Here is a 13,867-nt window from a genome sequence, read left to right as displayed (position 1 = left end):
TGCATTTGTATGGAGTCCCCTTAAATGGAGCATCTGTTTGCCTTTCAAAAGAAACCATTATTTGCATTTAAAGACTCACTGCAGTTTTTAAAGCAGAAAAAGAAAACTTTTAATGTTTCTTTAAAAAATATTTAGGCCAGAGACATTTGAGGTAAGGTCTATAAGCTGCAGTTATCAGGAAACATGAATCCAAATTACATGAGCTTAGTTAATTTTAATAAATTGTCCACCCTCTGGTACCTCAGTTTTGCCTCTCTACCTAAAGGCGCCTGGCATGTGGTTCACCATGCAGAGTGTGTGCTGGAGTTTTCATTCTACACATCAGGAATTTTAAAGAACTATTTTAAGAAAGAGAAGGAGATATGCCCGAGTCAAATCCCTTTCCCCACCCCACAAAAGAGCAGCCTGAGGCCAGCATTCCCTACTTTCTACATTTAGCCTTGTGAATTACACAGGACATGGAGTTGATCGGACATTAGACATAAGGCATTTAATTTTTTAAAAGATATCATAATCCCAAATTTTTATGATATCCTTAAAAAATGCAATTGTAAAATTTGCACTCAGGAAAAATGGCTTTCAAAGAACATACAGATTTAAATGATGTGTTATGATGGTCTTGCAAGAGTTTATGGTCAAAATTAATTCACTGCCTTTAGAACTGAATTCTTTCATTTATACTTTAGAGCAGCGGTCCCCAACCTTTCTGGCACCAGGGACTGGTTTCATGGAAGATAATTTTTCCACGGACAGACAGTGGGTCAGGGGGATGGTTTGGGGATGAAACAGTTTCACCTCAGATCATCAGGCATTAGATTCTCATAAGGGCTCACAACCTAGATCTCGTGTATGCGTGGCTCACAATAGGGTGCAAATTTCTATGAGAATCTAATGCTACCGCTGATCTGACAGGAGGTGGAACTCAGGCGGTATGTGAGTGATGGGGAGCGCCTGGAGATAGAGATGAAGCTTCACTTGCCTCCTGCTGTGCAGTAATGTTCCATGTACCAGCCCATGGCCTGGGGACTGGGGACCTCTGCTTTAGAGAACAATGTCAATTCGCCTTTTGTTCATGAGTCCTCCTCTATGACCAAAGTCTTGACACAGGTTTTGTTTTCTAGATGCTGCATTTGTATACATTATTTTCTCAGGGCTAATTCTATACATTTAGGATATAGCATCATATTTCTTTGCTATGGGAAAGAAACAACTGTTATTCCTGGTGTCTGCCCCTCAAGCACGAACAGCTGGTATGTTACAAGTTGTTCTGTTTGTATAACATGTGGATGGTAAAGCACCACTGGTACTGGTATTGCCGCTAGTAGAGGAAGAGGTAGAGGTAGCATTGGCCAATGGTTGAGGTAAGGCAGGGCCTGGCAAACTTCCTCTGCAAAGTGCCAGATAGTAAACGTTTTAGGCTTTATGGAGCCACAAGTTTCTGTTGAAACTACTCAACTCGACCATTATGACACAAATGTAGCCAAAGACAACAGACAAATAAACGGGCATGGGTGTGTTCCAACAAAACTTTATTTACAAAATAAGTGGCAAGCCAAATTTGGCGCTCAGACCATAGTTTACTGATTTCTGATGTAAGGCTTTGGATTTTCAGATCTGGATCGAATAGTAATACTGGCATTGTCTTTGCTGTGCTATCTTATTAATTCATCTACGAGTCACTCCATATTTAGTTTCCTGCTCTTTAAAATTATTATTGGATTTCAAATTGATTGTTTTCCTTTTTTAGCATAAAAATATCACCTTTAAAAAAATCATTACAAGAACAGATCCCTTTCCTATGCTGAGCATCAAAGGCCGATATAAAAGTAGGTATATATTACTCATAATTCAAAATATAAAACATTTTTATTTTTTTAAAACTGAATACAACCAATATTCCTGTACGGTGTTATGAAGTGAAGGCCAGAAAATTCTTAGTGATAGATTAGAAGGCCCTTTTCTCCAGAGGTTAAGACATAGCAATAAGGGCAGACCAGATATAAAGGAGAGAAGTCCTAGGACTCTAAGGGAGTCAAAGACATCTGCGCATTGGACAGCAGTGCGATCCCAGCATTTCAGGGCCTGATAAGTCATTCTGCAGCCTCTGAGCCTGTGGGTGTAACAGGGCAGCAGCCCGCAGCATTAGCCCCACAGATGGATACGTGACTGTTTATCTATCCTGGGCCATGGGTGGCGACAGAGCTGCACAGTTCTGGGGAATACAGGAAAAACCTTCAGCAGAATGAAAGCCTACAAACCAAAGAGAAGGAGGGAGGCAGAAGTTTTTAGGGACACGGCAGAGTGGGCAGAAAGCCATGACTGACAGTGACACTCTCCCCTCAGCAGTGCTTCTGCTCTGACATATTTTTACTACTAACTATACTGGTTTTTCTAAACACTATGGCTTTAGTCAAATATACAACATCTTACCAAATGGATGAAGATTAAAAAACAAAATCATGAGACTAAGAATAACTACAAGCACTCTCAAAACATGCAAAAATGATTAATTTTCCAAAGATTATAAAGCCCCAAATTACTGGAACTAATTAAGTGAACATGGTGCTCCATATGAGATTTCTTAACCTGGCTTTGTTAGTCAATTTTCTGTGGTTTAACTCGGGTGAAGTGAGATTAAACAGAATCACAGGAGTGACATTACTGCTGTCCACCAAATACACTTCTGTTTGAGGCAGCAGGTTCCCTTCTATGATAAGGGACATAAAACTGAGCCTGCATCACCCCCTACGAGCCCAGTGCGCTGTAAGGAGTGGACTTACGCCCCGTGCAGCGCTTCCAGTGCTCCTGCCCCACCGTCAGCAGCTCCTTCACGCCGTCATCCATGGCCTTGGTGAACTTCCCCACAGCCTCACACTTCTGCTCTCTGTGGGCGAAGGCAGCTGTCAGTCACGTAAGCAGGAGGAACAGCACTGCTGTGGGGACACTCAGGCCAAACGTACCCACAGGCACTTGTTTCCTTGCACGATAACAACTTCCCTTTCACTACGTTAGCCTTAAATACAGGCTTGATGCAGACATTTAAAGAACTACGTAAAAAGCGGTGATTTATATTTTAACTTTGCTTCCTTTCTGCCTCTACAATTCTTTGTGAATTTTAAAATTATTCTAAAGTAAATCAAATAATTTATTGACTATTTAGGAAAATTCCAATCACTGGGGGGACCATCAAATCTATAAAAGAATAATAGGGGTTGCTAATGCTAACTGGCCATTCATTCCAAGTACTCGGTGAAACACAGACAATAACCCGGATACACAATCACCTAAGTGACCTGAAAGATACCAGTTCTTTCTAAGGATGTCAAAAGTGTATTTACCAGCCTAAAAAGATCACAATATACTGTTAGATGAAAAAAGCAGATTATAAAACAAAGTGTCTAGTGTGAGGTCATTTTTGTTTAAACAACCTTTCCTATAATTACATATGTACAGAGGAGGATTTGGGAGACTAAACACTAACATACTAACACCGATTTTCTCTCTGGGTGGTTGAAGGGTTATGTGTATGTGTGTGTGTGTGTGTTTCTTGTCTATACTTTCAGTAACAATACACAATAATTTTACGATAAAAAAGCTTTTTAAAACTAAAAGCCATGCAAATTTCTTATAAGTCCTTAAGAGAAAAGGAACTACTCCAAAGTTTCAACTGACTTTGTACTTTAAAAACTAAATGATTAAAATCAACAAATTAAAAAAATATACAGAAAAAGCAGGTTAGAGACTGCTTCCTCAAGGCAATGTTCAAAGAGGTTTGCTGTCTGAATACTGCGTGGGTTTTAGGTGGCTCCGTGCCGCCTGGTTTCATCACACTATTGGAAACAGCTACTCAACACCGTGTCAACTATGAAATCACCGGCTTCAAGGTAAAAGAAAGATTTTAATCTGATGTTGCAGTTATAAAGACAGTACTTCTACATACAAATGATGTTTCCCTTGTCATTGGACTACAAATCCCGCTCATTTCATAAAACTCTAGTCTGACAATTTGAGTTTCGGCTGCGGCTACTCTGGCTGAGGCCTGAAGGCCAAAGGAGGAGGGTGCAGAGTGAGAAGAAAGAAAACCTGGCAGCGTCTCTCACATTTCTACTAAGTCCAAGTCAGGTGCCTCTGGTTCCATGGTGGAAAATATCATGACTCCCGCCAGCTCATCTTTCTCAGCCTTCCTCTTTCCAGTTTTCCATTCCTGTAAATGAGAACGCTGTAAGGTTCAAGTGGAGAGCACAAACTGGTCTTCAAAATTCCCAAACAGGACCAGCTCATTGATCACCTTTATCTTTCTAATTTTCAGCAAGCAACTCCCACTCTATCTCCCTCCTCACCATGGACCAAATACCTTTATACCCCAAATGTAATCTCAGGGCATGAACAGTGTCATTCCACAGAATGGACCTAAAGGGACCAAGTCTTTTGAGAATGAACCGACTCAGCCATGTTCCCTTTCCAACGGCTACCTACATAAACACAACAAAAAGAAACACCCTATATACATATATATATATATATATATATTTTTTTTTTTTTTTTTTTTTTTTTTTGAGACAGTCTCACTTTGCCTTCTAGGCTGGAGTACAGTGGCGTGATCTCAGCTCACTGTAGCCTTGAACTTCCAGGTTCACGTGATCCTCCCACCTCAGCCCCCCAGGTAGCTGAGACTTAAGGCGCGCGCCACCACGCCTGGCTAATTTTTGTATTTTTTGTAGAGATGGGGCTTCACCATGTTAGTCAGGCTGGTCCCGAACTCCTGGGCTCAAGCAATATGCCCACCTCGGCCCCTGCAAGGTTCTGGGATTCCAGGCATAAGCCACTGTGCTCAGCCCACCCTATGCATTCTGACCAAGTGCCTCAAATGTTTAGGTTAACTGATTTCTAAAAAGGTAAATGCTTTTCTAAAATATAACACAGAAACCAGTATTATGAGGTTTTTTTTTTTTTAAAAAAAAACATATTAAGATATACACACAGAGTACCCCAAAGTAAAAATATCCAGTGCAATGAATGTCACAAAGTGAATATTTGCATAATGACCAACTAGGCCAGGAAGGAGGAAAGAGCTTCCATTCCAAAAGCACCCCTGCATTGTCCTTTCCCCAAGCACTGCTACCTCTTCCCTCTCCCACAAAGGTAACCAGTAATCTCTCTCTCACGGTTTTCATTTCCTTGCTTTTCTGCTATGGTTTGAATGTGTTCCCTCCAAACTTCATGTTTTGAAACTTAATAGCCAACGTGATAATATTAAGAGGTGGGGCCTTTAAGAAGTGATTAGGTCATGAGGGCCTCCCCCCTTGTGGATGAGATTAGCGTCCTGATAAAAGAGTTTGTCCCTTTTTGTTTTTCCACCTTCCACCATGTGGGAACTCAGCATTTCTCCCTTTTGGAGGATGCAGCCTTCACCACACATCAAATGCTGGTGCCTTGATCTTTGACTTCCAGCCTTGATCTTTGACTTCCAGCCTCTGTAACTGTGAGAAATAAATTTCTGTTGTATATAAATTATCCAGTCTCAGGTACTTTGTTACAGCAGCACAAATGGACTTTGTTTAGACGCACCTAAGCATGCATCCTACCCTGTCCTGCTAGTTTTTCAAGCTAGCAAAGAACCCTATAAATGTATTCTTTGGTGTCTGGCTTTTTTTGCTCGATCTTGGTTAGGAACTATAGTCACAATTTTGTGTAGAACTATAGTTCATTCATTTCATTGTTGTATAACATTCTACTGTATGAATAATCCCCAATTTATTTATCTATTCTACTACTGGTAGCCACCCTTATCAAGTTATGAATGAAGCTGTTACGTACATGTCTCCTGGTGTCTGTGTGCATGCATTTCTATATTCAGTACGTGCCCAGGAGTGGAAATGCCAGGTCATATGAGAGGGTTCAACTTTAGTAAATGCCAAACTTTTCCAAATTGGTCTTACCAACTTTCCCCCAACAGGCTATGAGTCCCAATGGCATCTCACCTCACCAAGATGACACGTGGTATGGTTAGTTTTAGCCACTCTGGCAAGTGTGTAGCGGTATCTTGCTGTGGTTTTAATTTGTATTTATTAATTGCTAATGAGATTAGGTCCTTTTCTATACATCTGTTGTTGATTCAGATACCTTATTTTATGAAGTACATGATCAAATCTCCTATTTTTCCACTGGGCTTACTGATGTTTTCATATATTCTAAAATCTAGCTCTTCATTGCTTATATATATGTGCAAGTATCTTCTACCCAGTAGCTTTTCGCTTGTCATAGCTCTGCTGAACAAAGAAGTTCTAATGTAGTCTGATTTATCCACATCTTTCTGCAGAGTCTTCTTCATGTCATATTTCAGAAATTCTTCCCTGCTCGCTAGGATACGAAGATGTCCCACGTTATCTTCTGTAAGCATTACTATGTTGCTTTTCACATTTAGATCTGCGAGCCACATGGAATTCATTTTCAAGAAAACTATATACAATGAAAACTTTCAAACATATACAAAAGAAGAAAAGTATAATAAACACCTCAGGTTCAGCTTCAATAATTACCAACACTTTGCCAATCTTTTTTTAACTATCATTACTTTAGTATGAGATACAGAAGTCATTTACGTGATGAAGCTTTCGGAACCGTGGTGGCACGGGCAGCCTCATGTGATGCCATTTCAGTAGGGATTTACTTCGGCTTACACACTTTCTAAGAATGGCACCGCCTCTAAATAAGAAATGACCCTTGTCTAGAACTACTCGGTGCCTCCATATTCTGGGAAAACTTTAACTTTCACGCTAACTGGTTAAATCTTTCCACCCGCACCTTTAAGGTCTGATCCAATAGCTACTACTGTTGCTTGCAATACTTTTGAGATTTTTCTGGAAGTATAATGACTCCTTTGGCTACAGTTCTGGGTGCTTTCCTTTCAACCAATACTCAAAGACTGAAAGAAACTTTCCAAGTGCCTGTTTGCTGTGACTCCACAGGAGACCCACAGCTCCACCTTCAGCACAAGTGGCCAAGGGAAAAGTTGCCCAGGCACCACTGCTCCCCAGGAGGTGCCAATCTTGTTTCATAGGTACTCTCCTTCATTCTACCTGTGGGATTTTTTTTTCTTACTTTAAAGTTAATTTCAAATATAATACATACATATATACATATTTCAGACAGAGTTTTGCTCTGTCGCCCAGGCTGGAGTGCAGTGGCACAATCTTGGCTCACTGCAACCTTCACCCCGGGGTTCAAATGATTCTCCTGCTTCGGCCTCCCAAGTAGCTGGGATTACAGCTGTGCGCCACCACACCTGGTGAATTTTTGTATTTTTAGTAGAGACAGGGTTTTGCCATATTGGCCAGGCTGGTCTTGAACTCCTGACCTCAAGTGATCCACCACACCCAGCCTGGGACATATTTTAAAAACATAACAATATCAATAACAACCCTAATAAACTGCAGACTGTAGTGAGGTAGCGAGCACATTTCATTTCCCTGCAGTGTGCCATCCAACTGACCCAGCACCGGCTACTGAAAAGACTGTCCTTTCCCTACTATGCTCAGTGCCATGTTTCTCAGAGATCAAGTGTCTATTCTGCTCTACTGGTTGGTTTGTCTAGCCTTATGCCAAGTCATGCTTTTAAACTTTTTTAGCTTCACAATGAGTTCTGATACCAATAAAGTCCTCCTCCTAGTTCATTCTTTTCCAAGAGAATCCTGGCAATTCTTGGCATTTCGATTTTCTACATATGACGTCCTTACTGTTTTCAGCCCATGAGACACAGTATTATTAGAAAACTTATTTCCATTATTTTTCTCAATAATGTTTCATAGTTTTCTATGTAGATTTTTTGTACATTTTCTTGTATTTATTCCTGGATATTTGATACTTTTGATGTTATTGTAAATGAGGTTTTTTTTTTTTTTTAGATTTTCGATTTCTGTTTTTTGCTGATAAATATGCAATGTCTTGTATCCAGCTACCTTACTAACCACTTATTTCTAATAATGTCTCTATAGATTCTTTGGGGGTTTCTGTGTCTACCATTTATTTACATGAGCTGCTACTTACCACAGCATCATAGTTTCTATGTAGTTCTACACTGTCATTTAGCAAGCGAGGAAATTCTGGCCCAAAGGGATTAAATACCTTCACTAAGATCACAGAGGCAGTTAGAAGTAGCGCTAAGACCAGAACTCAAGTGCCCTGACTCCAAGTTCTTTCTTTTTTCTCTTATACCACTTTTATGACAAGCTGATCCCTCTTTGAAAGTGGCAGTCATTTAAAACAACACAACACAACTGACGTCTAGGATTTATTAAACTCCACCATGCATAAAACATGGCCTTCAGAAGTGCCTTCTAAATCAAATCCTTGGAAAATCTATCAAATAAGCTCTTGTTAAAAGTCTTGTGGGCACCAGGAAGGCAACAAACTTGGAGGAGGTTCCCTGTAGTTTCTATAACTACAAAGTAACCAAAACAGTTACTGAATTCAAAGAACTTAGTTTCACTACTATACAGCTACATGACACACACAGTGTGACCGAGTACCCTGTCTCACCATAAATATATACAAACTCCTAAGACATGGTGAAGAGACCCGTGATATATACAAATTCACAAAGACATGGTGAAGCATCTCCATGTTGTCTCATTCCCAAGCTGGTGACATATAACATATCACATGAGCTGGTCAATTCTAGAAATAGTCAATAACTGAAAATAAGGCCCAAATATGTATGTTAAGCGTATGCATACACGTGTAAACATACACTGATAGAGCCCTAATATTTAAGACTTACTATTTGTTCACTTCAACAAGTGAAAAGTACTACAAAGAAGTTTAGCAAGTCAACCTCTCAAAGTTCCAAGAGGGTATATGATATTCTATTATTTGATTAGAGACAAAAATAGCTTCATAATTTATTTCCCAGGCTGATAATGTATTTAGCATCTGCTGTGGCTTCTAGGCCAACTCCTGCTTTTATTCTTTAGGGTGCTTTCTAAGATATGCAGTATTTGTTGAGACAAATTGTGGGGGAAACATCTTTAGGGAATAAAATGATACAATAAGGAGTACAGTAAATGCTTACTGAGAGAGAAAACTATTTCCAAAGCAGACAATTTTGAGATGTCAGGCAGCCAACTTTTCCTTGACTTTAATGAAGAACAGATGACCACTGGCAGACTAACTGGTCACGGGGCAGGCAGACAGAGGCCAGCATTGACTTTGGACTCACCATTACAGTGATGAAAATGGCCTGGCTCTCAGAAGAGCGGCTCATGTCTGCCTCTCCCTTTCCTGTCATTATGCTGTTACATCGTAAGGGCAACGTGATCAGGAAAATCAGTCACCCCACTCCCCTCACTTCATGCTGATAATACCTTCAGAGTTTGGGGCCTAGCCTCCTATTTTTAAAACATCTAGGGAAAAACTGCTGACGCCATTACATCCTTCACCCTGCCCCTGCCCATCCTGAGCCAACCCACTCCCAGTATAGGGGAAGCCCTTCTGGCAGGCAGCTCGTCACTCATCATGACACATTTCCTACGGTGGGGATTTAGGTTTCTGTCCCCCCACTGTCGCTGGAGGAAGTGAGAAATAAATAACCAACATAATTTTAACTCCTTTCAGAAATAAGTTTGGTGTGAATAAGACAACTCTCAATATCCTCTGATGCCATAATAATACAATGTCCTACCTTCTCATCTCGAAAATTTAGGAACTGCTGAAAAACTTCACTTTCAGAGATTACTGGATGGCGACACATCCTGGTCATCCAGGCCTGAAGTCTCTCCATGCGCATTTTGATAAATTCCTCTTCAAAGCGGCCTGCAAGCGACACACAAAGAATGACATGCAACTTTGTCTAAAATGAATTACTGTTACCATACAGTAACTTAAAAACCATTTCTATGGCTACTGGCTACTTGGTAGAAAGTTATTTAGCAAAAGGTAAACCCTGGTGATTTTTCAGTAATCTAAAATACAAGCAACACAATGAACGCTCAAAGATGCACAGGTAAGATGCAACAGACTTCAGTTTTTAAGAATATAATTCCAATTTAACATATCTACAAACCCTTTAATTGGGACAAGAATAATAACAACCTCAAAGTGCTCTTTTCTTCAATTATCCTTAAAGTACTAAAAAAAAAAAAATGAAATCTTATCTCAACATGAAAACCTGTCTTTTTCCTACAAGCGAACAGGCCAGTTTCTTTGTGGCCACAGTAAGTCCTATAGGCAAGAAAGGAGTGATAAGTGGAATTTAATGTCATTCTCACAAATGACATGACATTTTCATATTATAAAAATGTGTCCAAATGCAATATAAATTACATACATACAAGTTTAAATTTATCATTATGAAAAGTAACCCAATGCTGTAGCTTTTTTCCTCCATGTATTTTAAATTACTTAAACTGAAATACCAAAGGAATTTTTCCATGAATGCAGTAATGTAAGTTGCTATTCCAGAACTTGTGACCATACTAAAACAGTTTAATGAGTGGTCCTTTCTGTTTTAAAAGTAGAAGGTCAGCTTGACAACGATGGCATAACAAACATCAAGTGAACATTAAGAATGTTTATAAACCTACAAACAAAAATTACTATTAGTTGAAAGGCTTTTAGTGGTAGAAGTTCCAGCTACGGCCTGGAGAGATCAGCTAACCCTACCCCTCAAAAGCAACTATAAAGCTAGACAACATTGACAAAAACAACCAAATGAGTGCTCTAGAAATCAACAAAAGGTGAATGGCCATCTAAGAAGTGTTTATGCTTGAAGAACTGAACTTCAGGCGACAATGACGGAAATCTGTGGTGTTGGGAGGCTGCTCCTGTCTCTCCCGGACCTGCTGCCTGTGTGTCACCCCCCAACACCCCACAAGTGTTTGACATGGCAGTACCACTAGGGTGGACAGGCTGTGAAGATGGGCAGCTGCAGCTTCTCTGTCAGGGTAAGACGCTTACTTGAAGCGATGGGAGATGCCCATGTTCAATGGTGGTGTCAGTGGCAGTGACAATCTCAGAGAAAGATGAACAGGAAGGGCCAACAGCCCTGATAGCCAAGGTTGAACCATGCATATTCCAGGCTGAGGCCGTATGCATACACAGTGGAGACCAGAGAAGGTCCAAGCCAGGCACACAATCCTGGTCAACTGTGAGGCTGTACGTACAAGTAAAGGAGACACAAAAGGGTCTGGTAGAAAGTAAAAGCTAGGGCAACTTAAAAATGACCTGAGTTTTGAATGAGTTACATCGAGTTACAGTTACATCGACAGAGGACAGAAGCCCCAACTTACTGGCCTGAGGTGGTTGGTTACAACCTCTGTCAATCAATCATAGGCTTACTACCAATCCACACAGACACAGGAGCAAACTCTAGGAAGGCAAATGTAAAATAAACAAATTAACAAACACAGCAATAACTGAACTGCCAGGGAGACAGACTTCAGAGATTTAATCTTAGGCAAGTTACTTAACAAATAAAAAGCAGAAACAACAACCTTCAGGGAGGTAAACTCAGAATCTGGAGTTGCTAAAATGTATTCTCAAAAATGTCCAGTTTTCAACAAAAAATTAAGAGATATGCAAAGAAATAGCAAGATATGACCCATACTAGGAAAAAAACAAGCAGTCAATAGACACTATCTCTGAGTATCCTCAGACGTTGAGTTTGGCAGAAAAAAAAACAATGTGGCAGATAAAGCAGATTCTATAAAGATGTTCAAAGAACTAAGGGAAGCCTAAAAAATTAAAGAAAAATATGACAGAGAATCAACACACAGAATTTCAAAAAGGCGACAGAAGTTACCAAAAAAGAATCACGTGGAAATTCTGGAGTTGAAAGTATAGTAATTGAAATTAAAAATTCACTGCAGATAAGGCTCAGCAGAAGATTTAAGGTAGCAGAAGAAAAAAAACACCCAGTGAATTTGAAGATAGATCAACAGAAGTTAACTAACATGAAGAACACAGAGAAAAAAAACGAAACGTAAAATGAACACACTTTAGAATACATCAAGCACACCAAACACTTGTAATGAGAATCCCAGAGGAAGAAGAGAGAGACAAAAAAATATTTGAAGAAATAATGGCAGAAAACTTCTCAAATTTGATGGAAAATGAATCTACATTTCCAAGAAGCTCAACAAACCTCACTACAGTCTGTATTTGTAGGATAAATACAAAGAGATTCACAACTAGATACGACAGAGTTCAACTACTGAAAGACAAAATCAAAATCTTGAAAGCAGCAAGTGAAAAATGACTGATCATGCACAGTGGTGTGGGCACCTTAAACAGCATTAACAGCTGACTTGCTGTCTGACACAATGTAGCCAGATCAGTACAACTATCCTCTAAAAATAAAGACATACCCAGATAAATAATGAGAGAATTCACTGATAACAGACATGCATTGTAAGAAGTATTAAAAGAAGACCTTCAGGCTAAAAAGAAATTAGTCAAGATGGTGACTTGAATCTGCAGAGAGAAATAAACAGCACCAGAAATAAAAGGATTTATGTAAAAGACTCTATAGATATATTTTTTCTAATTTGTTTCCTTAGCATCTTTAAAACACAAAAGACTGTAGAAAGCAGTCATTGCCACACTGTATTGTTGGAGTCATAACATATAGATGTAATATATATGAAAATAATAGCATAAATGAGGGAAGTGAATAAAGCTATATAGGATAAAAGTTTCTATATGTTAGTGGAATTAATATTAATTTAAAGTGCACTGTGATGTTAAAAAAGATGCATATTATATCCCGTAGGGCAACCACTAAGAAAATAACTTTAAAAATTTAGTTTAAACAATGAGAGGAATTACAACAATACACTCACTGTAAAATATTTAACACAAGGGAAAGGCAGTAAAGGAGCAAAAAGAAGCAAACACAGAAAACAAATAACAAAATGGCAAATGTGAATCTAACCACGTCAATAATTATACTAAATACAAATGGCCGCCTGTAGTCCCAGCTACTCGGGAGGCTGAGGCAGGAGAATGGCGTAAACCTGGGAGGCAGAGCTTGCAGTGAGCTGAGATCGGTGACAGAGAGCTTGCAGTGAGCCTGGGTGACAGAGCGAGACTCCGTGTCAAAAAAAAAAAAAAAAATACAAATGGTCTAAAAACCCCAATCAAAAGCAGATTGTGAGACTTGATAAAAAAGTAAGATCCAACTATCTTGCCTATAAGAGAAACAGCTTAATTTCAAAGGCACACATATACTGAAAGTAAATGGATGAGAAAAGATATACCATACAAACAGTAACCATAAGACAAATGGAGTGACTATACTAATATTAGACAAGTATGCTTTAACGCAGGAAATCTTACTAGAGACAATGGGGGACACCTCATGATAAAAGACTCACTACATCAGGAAGATATTACAAACTGTGTGTCTACCTAACAAGAGAGCCTCAAAATACATAAAACAAAAAGTGACAGAATTAAAAGGAGAGATGGTCCACCAATAAGAATGCTAAATTTCAATACCCGATACTCAATAAATTGACAGAACTAGAAAGAAAATTGGCAAGGATACAGAAACCTGAATAACACTATCAACCCAGTCTGATTGACATGAATGAAATGCTCCACCCAGTTGCTACAGACACATATTCTTTTGAAGCACACATGGAATATTCTCTAGGACAGACCATATGCTAGGCCATAAAATAAATCTGAATAAATGTAAAAGGACTAAAAATCATGCAAAGTATGTTCTCTGAACATAATAAAACTGGAGGTCAAAAGAAAAAAATTTGGGAAATGGCCAAATATTTGGAAATTAAACATAGAGTTGGTTCTCTGTATCCATGGGTTCTGCATCCATGGATTCAACCAACCTCAGATTGCAAATATTTGA

At 39.2% G+C, this 13,867-nt stretch overlaps 1 protein-coding gene across 6 annotated transcripts in view; it reads right to left on the bottom strand.

Annotated features, from left to right (window-relative positions):
• Positions 1-13,867, bottom strand: part of SNX9 (sorting nexin 9) — a 124,119-nt gene that overhangs the window by 14,464 nt on the left and 95,788 nt on the right. For 4 of the 6 annotated variants that reach the window (XM_005552201.5, XM_045391333.3, XM_045391331.2 and 1 more), the window contains 3 exons: positions 9,680-9,810; positions 4,101-4,204; positions 2,781-2,884 (listed from right to left, as the gene is read on the bottom strand). In XM_005552201.5, coding sequence (XP_005552258.1) covers positions 2,781-2,884; positions 4,101-4,204; positions 9,680-9,810 — 339 coding nt within the window. Of the gene's footprint in view, positions 1-1,509; positions 2,251-2,780; positions 2,885-4,100; positions 4,205-9,679; positions 9,811-13,867 lie in introns of those variants that run through there. The other 2 variants (XM_074037338.1, XM_045391334.3) reach the window with 2 other exon arrangements.

The sequence above is a fragment of the Macaca fascicularis genome, chromosome 4 (genome assembly GCF_037993035.2).
Source record: "Macaca fascicularis isolate 582-1 chromosome 4, T2T-MFA8v1.1".
Classification (NCBI taxonomy): Eukaryota; Metazoa; Chordata; class Mammalia; order Primates; family Cercopithecidae; genus Macaca; species Macaca fascicularis.
Note: the sequence above shows the minus strand (reverse complement) of the source record. Positions and strands in the feature narration are given on the sequence as shown.